The 14,459-nt window shown below is 40.5% G+C and overlaps 2 protein-coding genes across 2 annotated transcripts in view; one reads left to right on the top strand and one right to left on the bottom strand.

Moving 5' to 3' along the window:
* LOC124218470 (transducin beta-like protein 2) overlaps positions 1 to 6,921 on the bottom strand; it is a 52,506-nt gene extending 45,585 nt beyond the window's left edge. Inside the window, exon 1 of the mRNA XM_046624970.2 lies at positions 6,523 to 6,921. The gene's annotated coding sequence lies outside the window, so the exon portion shown is untranslated. The remainder of the gene's footprint in view (positions 1 to 6,522) is intronic.
* A 5,899-nt stretch (positions 6,922 to 12,820) lies between these two features.
* On the top strand, positions 12,821 to 14,227 carry Chchd2 (Coiled-coil-helix-coiled-coil-helix domain containing 2). Its single transcript, XM_046628071.2, has 3 exons — positions 12,821 to 13,048; positions 13,291 to 13,667; positions 14,033 to 14,227. Exons 1-3 carry the CDS (start codon positions 13,008 to 13,010, stop codon positions 14,041 to 14,043), a joined length of 429 nt encoding a protein of 142 aa, XP_046484027.1. The 5' UTR covers positions 12,821 to 13,007; the 3' UTR covers positions 14,044 to 14,227.
* Positions 14,228 to 14,459: the final 232 nt, after the last annotated feature.

Here is a 14,459-nt window from a genome sequence, read left to right on the forward strand (position 1 = left end):
GGCTCACCAAATTCCATCAAGATCCGCCAGATATCGAATCATATAGCAGTCATTGATATGTCGAAAGTTCAATTTGTGACGGTCAGTTTGAATCTGGCAAAAATAGAAAGATCACGTGTCAACGTGTTCGTGAAAACTTTTCGGAGCGAAGAACCGTTCAATTCATTTCATCGTTATCATCGCATGAATAATACAAGGTATGTACTTCGTTATCATCACAGCTGATCGGAACGTCTGGCTCCATCCGTTTTTTAATCGCGTTAACATCGTGATACACCGATTCTAGCACCCGCGTACAGTATCCGCCTCAATTCTAGGAAGTTGAAATACTTGAATCACTCGTTTCCTAGATTTCCGGTGTTGTTTTCTGTTATAAGCTTTCCCTCCGTACTTAACACCTCTCCAATTTAAGAAGAACTTGTCTCATGTCATCAGCTGTTTGTGTTGCTAAAACTGATGACGGATTTCCAACAAGACAGAAGATTTGCATTACAAGCGAATTACGGAGATTGGTTGGCTAAAAATCGATACCTACTTCTTATCAATTTTATTAACAATTATTTGTATGTTGAATATGTATGACACTGTTGTATTTGCGAGCTAGAAAAATAAAAAATACTGGAATTATAACCAATAGCTTACATATATATGATTCACTTCAAATTGCTTCAAAATATTTTTTTTTTTAATCTAGTACATTCAAGCAATCCAATCTACGATGGCTCATTTTCTTCTCACTTCACTAAAACAGATATTAATTTTTCCAATAGTTCATTCAATATTGCCATTTTGTTGACCATAATCAGTATCAATCTAACATTGTGAAATTAAATATTTAACAATATCAGCATGAAAAAGAACCAAAACATCCCATTCAATTTGTAGAAAATAGTCTTCTGAATGGAATAATTCATCGTCAAGTGAACACGTACTAATACCAGATTGACCACAATTTCTAAACGATTTTAAACGAATCCTCGATATCGAAGCGTTTGCTTTTAAATTCCGGTATCTTCTATTTTCGTCTCGTTGAAAGGTTCTTTCTAGCTCGCGATTATTATAATTCGTTGAATACTCGATGCACGATTCCCTCGTAAAAAAATTAACAATAAGTCAACGTTCGGTCAACCAAACCTCTTTAAACCCTAAGCCGTCATTTCTTCAGCGGGAACCGCGGCGCGGGGTACTCCAAAGCCTTGATACGGCGCTGACTGCAGACATGCGCAGGCCCCGCGCATGCGCATTACCGCAGCGGTCGAGCCCCCGCGTGGCGCCGAAGGAGTCACGAGCACATGGAGGCAGAACGGAGCCACGCGAGATTCGTCCCTCTCTCCTCGTACGGGGCTCTCCGTCCCGACCGACCTGGTCATCCACTTCGCCCACTGCGCCGGCGCGTAGTCGGCGATAAATCAGTGTGATCCCTTTCCCGTTGCGTTGATATTTCTCAGAGGCTAGAGCAGGCTACCAGGACGATACGTCTCCTTCCCCGAACCTCTCGGTGACTCGGCGCGAAGAGCGCTGGTTACGCGTAAGATTGCAATTTCACTACCAGGAATAACGTATGCGGGATTCTAGGTATCGGCAAGATTCCTCATTACTCGTGAGTCCTGCGGACTATGGGAAATCGCTTGAATAAGGTCAGTTGCGGGACACGCGTGACACGGCCGTGACCCGGCCGACTTGCGTCATTCGGTACCTGGTTCAAGTGCTGGTGAACGATGGATTGGTTTGCGGTGCTACAGAGGGCGAAAAGTTATACATACATATTTTCGAATCCTGAGTGGGTTACAGTGCTCAAACAGAGAACTCGGTCACCTCCGTGACTCACGTGGTTGATACCTTTTTAGAAATGATTAATATGGTATCCTCGGTATTTGTTGATACGGCAGTCTCATGTAATGACGACTCGTTTCGGCTTATCATTATACGACCGCGGCACTGGTATAATAATGAATAGTCAGGTGTTAACGGAGAAGGATGATGAAATCGCTCACTAGCCGTTGCTTCAAATTGGCTATGTACAACATATGATGTACTTCATGAAGTATAACGACGTTGAAATTATACTCAGTTCTGGCCGTGGTTAGCAGTTACTGCAAGCCCGCGAGAACGTAATCAATTCTCCGATTACCGATGACGTGTACATCGTCTTTAGTAATGTATGCTGATTTGAATACGTCCTGTAACTTTTTATGCGTAATATATTCTCCCGTCTTTTACCGCAATGGCAGAAATGGTGGCCATGTGTAAGTATTGTTTGTTATCTTTATTCAAATCCGCGCAAGTTTGCTGGTTTTCCATGAAACCACCGTGATGTTTTCATTCGCCCTGAACGCGCCAAGTGTATAAACGTTGATCGCTGTAGATTTGCACTTTCATCTTCTATTTTCGCACGTTTCCCGAGTACAGGAAAAACTGAGTACACGTATTCAAATGTCGATCTCTTCGCGATCACACACCTGTATAAACGTACGTAAATGTACGCGTCGGACGACCTTGGGGGAAAATACACCCATACATATAACTGTTAAAGAGTCGGATACAGTAAGCTCGTCAGGAAACAGGTTCTGCCTATCTACGCCTGCAATTTCAATATGGGTAGGTATACATGACCAACAGGGTCAATCGACGGACCCCCATGGCTTTATATATGGCTTACATCACGGAACCAGTTTACGTTCATTTATTCCACCGATGACACGTTTGATAGCCGATAATTTCACAAATTTCGCTTCCTTTCGATATCCTGCCTAATTGTAAGTCCAGATGCGGCCAGAGAGTCCATGTTCGTTCCGCATTCAACGAGAAGTAAATAAATAAGTAAATAAAGAATCGAAGAAGCTCATCAATCGCTTCATTCAAGCTTTGGCGCGTCGAGTGATGATTTGAGCCAAAGCGGTACGACGACATGGTTTTGTTGTTAGATAATAAATTACGAAGCGCGGTATAAACCGTAATATGTACCGGTTCCGAGAAAATTATTGTGCGGTATATAGTACACGTATACGATGCGTCGTTGACGTAGTGCCAGCAAAGAAAACTGTATTTGCCACGTGTCTAGACTGTTTTGTCATCCAACAGTGTATAATGAAAGATCCCAGTGAATGATTTCAAACTCTGATGAAACTCGCCCGTTAATTGGATGAATAATAATCTAGCTATCCTAGGAAGTTTTACTATACATAATGTATGATTCTGAGAGAGACGCTCAAGATCAGCTCTCTAAAAGGAATACCTCGAATGAAATGCGCATCTGCCTGCTCATCTGTCTATTGCTGTCTCGGTCACCCTCACTCACCTCTCACTCTCTCCTGGCTTACCAGCTGTACCGGATATCCCAAGTTATTTTGTTACGTCCCAACAATCCAATAGTTCTAGGTGCCGGTTTGGAGATGTTTGAGTATACGGAATGGAAAATTTCGAGTCGAAAAACACGTCGGGGTGATATGCGTGTATAATTGATGATCATTTCTAATGACCGTCCTGTTTGGCAGTAATAAATTGGAATCCTTGGAAAACATCTTCCACGCAAGCCTTTCCTCATAAAATGTTTAAATATTTTTTATTCCTACATGCCCAATTCTCGGATTTCTTTTTGCTTCATAAGTTTACAGTGTGTTATACTGCGAAGAAAGGTCATCGAGATAGTTCAGGTTTTCTCCTCTTTGGAAGTATTACCATTTCCTCGAACTTCATGTCATTCGAGTGACAAATTTCGTAATACTCTCAATACAATATTAAGTCCGTAATCATCAAATTTTCACAAAGGAACTAAGGAGTATCGTTCGAACAATCATATCGTGTGCCAAAATTTGTCGACAAAGAGGTACAGTCTAGACGTGTTATCATTCCGACAAATATCGTACAAATGTAAGATGGTGTTTGGTTTCTGTGCATATGGTGCACGTGATATCCCGCAGAGCAAGCTGTATTCAACGGGAAGAAGAGCGAGGCTTCTGACCTTTGTGGATCCGGACTTCGACGAGAACGGAATTACAAAGAACCCAACGTTCTAAAAATAATACCTCGCTGTACAAGCGGATGAAGAGTAGGTGTACACTTTCAGTGTTCCCTCCATTTATCAGTAGGTCTAGACATCGATTAGATATATCGCATCAAGTTTCAAGAGAGATAAGATTCTCCGGTAAAGGGGTTATCCTTCGGTCGCATCATCATCGTCCCTGTATTTATATAAGAAAAATAACGAAGAAGTAGTTACTCCAAGCCTGTGTATTCTTCTTTTATTTTTCCACATACGATTGGGGTCAGAACCCCGACTGCATTCGACACGCGGCTCTGAGATAAATATACTGTCCAACCAGCAGGGCAAGGTGTTACCTAATTGGATGACGCCGCACTCCAGTGCTGTAAAGGTATGCCAACCTGCATGCTCGTCGTCGTTGCCGATCGTTATTGTTAACTATAACCATCAACGTGAGACGATAAATAAGATAAAACGAAGCCCACCCAACTTGAGCGCAAGTCTATTCGTTAATTATTTGTATTTATTTTTTGCATTGGTAATGCAATTCGTCTCCGTCTGCGCCCCCGCAATGACAGTGGCATTGAGTCGCCACACCTCGTCGCGACCTTGAGATAAAGTGTATAAGCACTGTCCCCAGGTCAGCGACACTCGTACTAGTTGCAGCATGGTACATACAAAGCTTTGTGTAAAGAAATTCACACGAGAATCAAAGCAGTGTCTTGTCGAGTTTTTTGCAGTAGGTAAAGAAATCTCTTACAGCTAGCGGATGATCGGAACATATGGTAATACATATACATGTATACAGACATCACGCAAAGTGTTTCGTCAGAAATTTTATTTTTAACGTGTAAAACTGAAGTGCGTCTTAATTCCGTTAAAATGAAATTTAATGTCAATTTCTCAGATACCTAATGCCCCGTGACCTTTGAGAATATTAAAAAGTGCCGCATGGTGAGGGGGGGGGGGGGGGGAACCAAAAATAAAATTTTATTCGCGGTGTGAAAAACGTTGCCGGCTGCACGGGTCAACGATACGAATATAAAGTGAAACGCGTATAAAGATAAGTATAAAAGCGAAAGCCCCCAACCCTCGATGCTTCATCACTATATGTATGTATATTATCGTTCCTCGGTACAGAAACTGCGACGTGACTGAACGAGACGCAGGTTCGTTAACATCGAAACGACACTGAATGACCCCAATTATTTTATGGCGCGAAAAATAAACGCAGGCTTACTCGAGTCGCAGTCCCAATGAAAAATATTCCGGGCACTGCTCCTCCAAGGTCCTTCTGCAGGGTATTTGTCGGAGAGAAGACCTCCTATAATTCGATCTTCCTCAGCTGAAGACAGACTGCGGTTAAATATGGCCGAGAATGATCGCCGAGGGTCACTCTTTACGAATCAAAGACTTTTCACTGTGAGATGTGCTGTTTATGCTCAACGAAACTTTCTACCGCAACCGCAGGTGAAATAAGATGATGCAGTGCAATATTTGATTGGCTGATGATTCCCGCTACCTTGGGTTACGCGTGTTACACTCTGCTGTTTGAGCGTCAAGTTGACAATTTGCAAATAAGTAAACACATTTTGCAATGATCGTAAGACGGTGCATCGTTGCAAACGAATCTATAATATGACGATTTCCATCGGATCCAGTATGCGTACCTACGTACATACATAAGTTCAAGGAAAGTGAGACAGTGCTGTACGTGATGAAAAAAACTCTTCGTACATCCGTGTAACAAAAATATGTTATTGTTTTTGCGATATGAGCTTACGATAAAACAACACGTATAACAAGTATACGAGGTGGGGACCTGTTATCGTGTATCTTTTTTTTCGTGAATCCCATCCCCGCCCTGTGACGTCTTCTAGATACATACAATTCTCTTTCGTTTTGCAAAAAATAACCTGCTATTGCAATAAGCTATTCTCGCTGTATGCATAGACATATACCGCTTGGTGAAGATCAAAATAGCGGAGTCACGACCGCAACGTACGTATGGCTGCGTATGCATGTATATGTCAAGATTTGTATGCATAAAGAAATTTTCTACGTCTTGTTTTCGCCGGCTGAATGAGCCCGAAGTCAAAGATGGTTATTAAAATTTTTCAAAAAGTTACACCCGTGTGTAAGTGGCACCAGGTTGGCTATAGTGTACGGTACGACCAGCTATAATCACTTGTTGTTTTAGACTAATAATTGATGGAAGATAAACGATCGTTCGAATCACGCGTTGTTACCGATTGGACGGTCCACAGGCCGTCTACCATTATCACGTTACTCATGTATTCTAACCTAGTTATATAATTATACAGGTGAAAAGCCGTACAGAATATTTCATTGATCATTATATGAACGACCTTTAAGTCAATTAAGCTATGTAGTCCCCGTTTGTTGAACGAGCAACGCACAGTTGCGGAGGAATTCTCTAAAGCGCGTTAAACAAAGAACTAACACTCGCATTAATGATCAAGCAGGTAAAAGCAATTAAACTACTTTCTACGTTATTGAATATAAAGAACAATGCTTACCAAATTCCTCAATGAGGTTTAGGTACTCTTATTCAGATTGAATCCTCGGGTGTAGAAATTTGCTTCTCAGCATCAACTTCAATGATCACTCACAGGGTTGACAACAAACAAAACACAAGCACGCGGCGTTTGCGCGCGAAAGTTTAGATCCGTTGGCAAGTTCGAATTTTGAAATGAAAAATCGTTACCGTTCAACCGTAACCCGTATGAGCGAGTGTTGATGAAAGAATGGAATGCAAATATAACTGAGGACACATTGGCGACTATCCGCCACGACTCTTTGGCGTGAAATAATATACGATTCAACTGTCAGTTGGCTTCGGAGCTGCGGTCTGTACTAAGAAGCACGCCGTACGCTTATATCGCGGGACACTCCAAGCTCTGCACCGCTCTGAGTCACGTCTTCGGGTTTATTATACACACGTGTATCAAAGAGAGAACACATCACACTAAAAGACGCGAACTGACGCACGCATGCACCAATGATGTAGACACGCGATTATCGTGGTGTGCGATTTCCCCGAAAGATAAGGAGTCTGATAATGGATGGAATAATAACATCGAAACCTGACGAATCAATTTTCCAAATGGCAATATACTAACAATACACCAACCGCCTGTCCTGCGGCGACTTGGTTAGATCTGCGCGCAAACTTGGCCTACTTATTCTTACGTAGAATTGTGGATCTTGCCCCGAGTTACAAGGGATTCACGCAAGTGTTTGACCGCAAGTTCGTACACCGATATTTCTTTTTTTTCTTGACTTTTATCAATGATAAGAAATCTCACAGTTAAGAATTACTTCAGGTTATGTCTGTATACGTCACTGTCGTATTATAGGGACCGAATATATTTACCCGAATACAATCGCGTAGTTTCGATTTACCTCGACGTCTTGTCGTTCTCTTTTCTCCTTCTTTCTACGTTTCCTTGAGTAATGTGCCCGAGGAGAAATTTTCATCAGGCTCAGATAAGGTCCTGATCAGGCTTGCCGTATCTCTTCATCAGGTATACATCAGATTACTCAATCAGGGCCTGACCAGAAATATATAACGTGTCGTTCCAGAATGCCCTGATCAGTCTGAGTTCCGGCACGATGTTCAATCATTGATCACAACTGGATCAGGACCTCATCAGGTGTTTACCTGATCAGGCTTGGGCAAAGATTGTTCAGATTGATTGATTTTTAAAATAACGTAACAAATTATTTAGTATTGTATAGATGCAAAGTGAAGACTACCAAAAGTGAGTCGCTGGTATCGTTAGGCAGATATCTACAAAAATGATAAACTGCAAAATGATATGTCGTACGATTTAGTAAGTAAATGGACACACTTTGTTACAAGTCATCTCATACTTTTATCATGAGAACTACTTCCATACCGCTTGGTGGCTGCTTGAGAACTTACAATGTGTTAAGTTTAGTCATGGTCAGATCAGGTGCACCGTAGTAGAGTTTACCTGATCTGAGCCTGCTCATGGACAGATCAGACACGCTCTGCAGGCCTCAGTCACGGATGCCTGATGATAACCTGATGAGAGCCTCAACAAACACGTTTTGATAAGTGATACCTGGGAACGACATGCCCAGGGCCTTGTCAGGTGTACCTTAATGAGACACGTTTGATTTCCACCCTATCAAGACCTGTTGGGACGTGATGCTGGCCTGATCGAATATCTACTCGTGTCAAAGAAAATTCGAGCGGAACTCAACGATACGTGGTAATGCGTCGTGGTATTTTCACTTCCGGTTCACCTACCAGCTACTTGAGGAAGTTGATTATCAATTTGGCCAGCCGGTGCACTGTACATACTTCCAAAATAAAGAAGTATATGTAAGACTATTCCGGTGGCCTTGTGAATTTCTCAACCTTAATCCAAGGGTTTGTACATCATATATGTCACATACCACAGCTGTGAGAATACCTCAAATACATATATTAGAGAGTAATAGAATATCCACATTTTTTCCCCTTATTTGAACCCAGCCAAACTGCCTTGCATGTGCTGCAAACATCTACGCGTTTTACCACGTGAAAACATGTTTTCCTCAAGGTGAAATATGAAAATATTTGGCCATCGTTATTGTCAACTTACAGTATGCGCTGGGACATATGTCGTATCAATATTCTGAATATCTCATGTAGCCAAAACTTTTCGCGAAGCACAGCGGCAGCTATGCGACAACCATTCAACGGAAGTTTCTACCGAAACAGTAATTCTGACCCTGCATGATCATGCTCCTCACAATCGCGACTATAACCAACTTTTCACGATATGTATAATGCATACAAAGGCTTCGCAGCAAGGAAATCCTTCGATTATCTTCGACGGTGAATAATTTTCGGACAGGTTGTGGACTGACAATGAGTAGCTAATTTAAACTCAAGATGAGTTCCTTGAGCCGTCTGCTTCGGACGTCCTTCGACGGCATGTGGAGCGTTGACTGCTTGAAAGATTTGCCTTCCCATGTCACAAATTGTTCGCTTATGAGTTTCGTCAAAAGTCGATATGTATGATCATCATTTCTCGATGTGATTGATCGAAAATGTATCTATACTCAATATTTTGCAGTCTGGGTGCCGCAGCATCAGAGTCCAGGCTTTGCACGTTTTCATTGATTCTGCGATAGTGCGGCCATTTAAACCACGTCTCCATAATCTCTCGGTCGTGCTTGATCAAGGCTACCACAATGCTGTATCAGTGAAAAGTGCTTTGTCGCAACAGATAAATTGGTTGGACAATGGGTTGTACTTTTTCTGCCGTTTTTCTACTTGCTTATACTTTGATCCGGCAGGTTATCGATACTTGTAACCCAAGTCCGTTCGCGATAATGGAAATCTGATCTTTTTGCAACGGTCATTGTTTCTGAATTTCCCGGGTCTAGTATATGCACTCCAAGAAAGTTTTCATCGCAAATGGCACCCCAGGAACTCAAAAAGCGCAACGTAAACATTATAGGATCCACAGCTGAGAAAATACAACATTTTTCCGCTGTATCTTTGAACTAATATTGAATGTTCTCATTGTCAGTGTTCCCGACTTTTGTTATATACTCTGCACTCTTTATTGGGCTGCCTCGTGCCTCAGGTAAATTAGCGAGGAGCAACTGGTGTTGAATTTAGCAACTTCTACACTGCTGAATTCATTGACTGATTTTAACAAGTAGTTGATTCACCCGACATATTTGCTAAACGGTATTGCTGAACCACACAATTGTTTACACTCCTTGAAATGAAGGTTGGACTCATTATCATTATCATTGCCATATACGTATATATAGTACAGGCCAGACAACAACTGCGCACTGTTTACAATGTAACTTTTTTTTTTTTTTTTTTATAATCAATATTTAATCAATCGATTGAACGAAAGAGATGCGCACGTGTAAGTATATGCATCATATCACTCTTAACTGTACCTTACACCTAAATTCGCCAAAGCGATCTGTGAAACATGGAATTAGTCTCAGATTTATTTCTAATCCATTATACACGTACTCTTCCGGATGGGCGCAGAGATACGAGTACTAGTTACAAGTTTCCTATTCAATTCTTTTAAATTAAAACAGATTGTGAAGCCGACAGCTGTGGTTATAATTATATAGAGTCAATAATAGGTCGATCTCTTTAACGTTCATTGTCATTTCTACGCGCTAAAAACACCGATATATTACGGGGACTCTTACGACGCAATTAAATATCTTCTCTTACCTATCGAGAAAAATGGCAAACGGATCGTCGAGTTTAATAACTCATTGTTCCACGACTTAGGGTTGAAAGTGCAAGAAACTCGAAAACAGTCTTTCGATGACTCAACGCATAATGGACAAAAGAGGTTCTTTTTTACTTAGTTTATCTAATCACTAACTAATAATTTTGTTTTTGTTTAGTCACACTTTGCATTAATGTCGAAAATATTACATAGCAATAATCATAATTAACAGAGTGATATATATAAAAGTATTAAAACAGTAATATCTGATTTTCTGGAAGGCAGATATTTTATCGATAAATTTATCGGTCAGTCAGATTTCGATCTCAATCAATAAGCGATAAAAAGCTGTACTGATTTTACATTTATCTCTCAGTGAAGTAATTGCCATAAATCAATAATTCTACAGTCATTGATGTTTGTAATAAGTTGCAGACTTATTGTTAGTGCAGACGATTAATCGAGACAGATGCTCAAATTTGATATTGGCGAATTGATATACCGTCAACATGGCCCTGATGCTTACTATAGAAATTATGAACGTGAAAATGTAAACATTCAGATGATTCTGGTTTCACAAACATAAATATAAATACAATGAAACAAAAAAAGAATTACGAAGTGACAAAGAAAACTGGACATACATTGGTAAACACAAGTGCGGTGAAGAACTAATATTTTATTTCGCTAATTTTATGCGAAAGAAAAATTCGACACGGAGAAACGATTTCAGCATCGTACTTGTTATAATAATGTTGATAGTAATAATTCACATATAATTTGCGTCTATCTAACAATTTCAAATTCAATTTTAGGTACACGAATTGGGTGTAGTTGAAGACATTTCATACAAAAGAAAAAATGTGTTTATAGTACTAAAAAAACCGGTGCTTTAAGCTATTATTCGTACGACAATTTTTTTCTTAGTCTTCATTATTATTACTGGGGTTATTTTTTAAAGAGATAACCTCGAATCTCTCTTTCTCTCACTCTTTCGGTAAATAAAAGAAATGTAGAGACGTCACGGTCGAGTCTCAAGCCGATTGTATTGAATGAATTATCATTTAAATGTGCGAAAGAAGCAATGATGATGAAGTTGGCGGGCTGATACAACCTCGCCGCGTACAGTACGGTTTACGTACCCAAGTCGGACTTAGAGTCTAGAAACTTGATTGGTGGGTTAAGGCAGATATTAATAATCCACGCGTGCGTAGTTAGTTTCGCGTGATTGCAGTTAATCGTTTCTTCGCGGTTTTATTTACATCTAAAGATCGGAAGTCATTGTTACGTTACGGGTCAACTGCTCATGATTCTGTACGGAAATTTTATAATCTATTGCATCAGATAGGTCACTAATCACTCGCAAAGTCTCTCATGCCTGAGCTGTGCTAGACTAAGCATTACATAAGCAGAAGAGTTGAGAAAAGAAAAAAAAACGGACGCTGGACTAAAGGTGTCATTGGCGTCAAAAAGAAGCCCGTGTTTCTGACGTGGTTTGTAGCATACTTCGCTGTAATCATGGTAATTACAGTCATGGCAACGGAAGAAATGAGTATCTCTGCAGTTAGTTAGCGTTACTCTGTAACAATATACGTACAACCTCGAAAATTCGAACCTCAAATTAGAAATTCTCAGTATTTAGTTATTTCATATCGCAAATGTCTGGCCACAAGGAATCAGGTAAGAGCAAAAGATAGAGCCAGCAAGGACCCCAAAACACCTTCGCCAATATCTCAACGACCGTAAGTTAATCCAGTAATGCGTTTATGCTTTTTTTTCTCTGAAAGTTTCTCCTGCGTTAATCATCTACACATATTTTTTTCCTAACTTGTACAACGTTTTGTGCGTGAAAATTAGCATATATTTTTGACTCACAATCAAAAAAGTAGAAGCTGCAGTAAAGCTGGAACCTTACGAAATCGCCACATTACTGAATCTGCACGGGCCTTTATTCAAATCTGGCACGTGAGGCTTGACAGTCACATGCAGACTGTTAACCTCAGGTTATTTTTCATAATGGTTTGCCGGGTTTGGGGGTAATTTGACGATCCTGCGCTTACTCACTCGTCTCGTGGGATTCCATTGTAAAATTAATACGGCATAGTAGAATTCTCTTTTGCCCCTTAGCAGCTGTTACCCGAACACTAAGCCGTAAGGCTGCAGTCTTTATACATCTTCAGTCGGGCTTATTCGTGATCCAATCAGATTCCTAGTCTGAATGAATTGCGCATGCGCTCTTGAGCTTCAAGTCTGGTTTCCAGTTCCGTGCCGATGAAGGTCCAAAGTTTCACATACTTCGGAACCGTTTTCTTTGATGAAAACTATGTTTCAAAAGATCCGTGAATACATTATTGGGAGTATATCATTTCACTGTGGCAAATTTATAAACGAGAAAATCTTTTAAGTGAGTCCACAGTCATATTCAACTGAGTTCAATTTCCTGCCACTAGGTTCGCATGTCCGTAATAAAGATCATTTGAATTTCTCTCTCTAGTATTTCTGCTCTTAGGATTAGACTTATATGAAAATGCGCCTTTTTAGTCACATGCCCCAACTTCCAATTTCGACGTCATTTACCTGAATTGCGGATTGTCGTGCGACATTGAACGTGTATTTCTACACATATATACATACATATATCATTGTTCCGGAATATTCTGCGTTGTGTAACTAGACATACATCCAGCCAGTGCCGAGCAGACGAGTCAGTTCGAAGCAAGAGAGCGTTTCGTGAAAGTGATATTGACTGAGCAAAGAATAAAGACTCAAACATGCCTCGACGAGGACGTTCCGCAAGTCCACCACCCCGAAGGTAGTAGAAATGTATTAAAATATAGTAATTTCATCGACGCATTACATCACTGTCACGAGTATTATACTCATAATTATGATTCTAAAAACGCAATTTCGTGCAATAGTCAGCTTCATGCTTCCGTCGTCACGTTTTTATTGATTTCAACAAGTCATGTTGTTCCGAAATTTTTTCATAACTTTTATTTCCGTTTATTGTTTTTTTTTTTTGATCAATCCTGGATCATCTGAATGCTGTTGCAGGGCGACGGTACCTGCGAGGGCTGCACCACCTCCAGCCCAGCCACCTATGCAGGCTGCGCCATCAGCCCCAATGGCCGCTCCATCCCAAGGTCCATCTCTGATGGGACAAATGGCAGCAACCGCCGGTGGTGTGGCAATTGGATCAGCAGTTGGACATACTATTGGACACGCAATGACTGGAATGTTTAGCGGAGGTTCAGACCAGCCTGCGGCCGCTGCTCCGGCTGCGCCTCAAGCTTCCGTGGCAGGCAATGCCGAACCCAGCGGACCTTGCGCATGGGAGATTAAACAGTTCCTCGAATGTGCACAGGGTCAATCAGACTTGACTCTGTGTGAGGGCTTCAACGAGGCCCTTCGCCAGTGCAAAGTTTCAAACCGTTAGTATTTAATATAATTTCAAATAATAGAGGACAAGAAAAGATTGCAAGTGCAACGCTAGTAAAACTGTTTGCAATGTAAAGTCTTTCTTTGATACTCCATTAGGAATGTGTAAATTCTGTGCAAGAAATAACAAGAAAACTACAGCATCTTTTATCTGAAATAGTGAACCATTAACACGTAAATGCAAGCCAATCAAAGATGTGGCAAATAAATCAAATTTTATATAATAACAAATTGGAATCTGTAGATTAAACACTGCTTACATGTGGTACGTTTACATGTGAACAGCTGTTTAGTAATATTGCAGAAAATTGCAAAGAGCAGTGGATATCGTCAAGATTTTGTTTTCTTTTTGTTTCAGGTGTAATGTAGTGAGAGATACGTTTGTTTAATTAGAACATCGTGAAAACAACAAGTACACGCTATCTAACCGGCTCATGATCACGGAATCTATATTACTTGTAGTTTAACTATGATGGTAGTCCTGCTAATACCCTGACATGTACAATATGTAGAGTTATTTGTTGAATAAATAAATTCGTCGCCCAAGCTACAATGCCCAGTTTGATTTCAACGTAATTAATCTTGAAAAGGAAATTTATGCATGCACATCTCTAATGTCTTGAGTATATGTATCGTTAGCTTTTCTTAAAAAAGCTTTATTATCAAATATTCTTACCAGTGATTTGGTACTATAAGACTGATATCAAAACATTAGTAGGTAAGAATATCCTTTACAGGGTGATTCAATCTCTAACAGAATCATCTGGCTGGCTACAGTCTTAGCA

Source organism: Neodiprion pinetum, chromosome 5 (assembly GCF_021155775.2).
Source record: "Neodiprion pinetum isolate iyNeoPine1 chromosome 5, iyNeoPine1.2, whole genome shotgun sequence".
NCBI classification, from domain to species: Eukaryota; Metazoa; Arthropoda; class Insecta; order Hymenoptera; family Diprionidae; genus Neodiprion; species Neodiprion pinetum.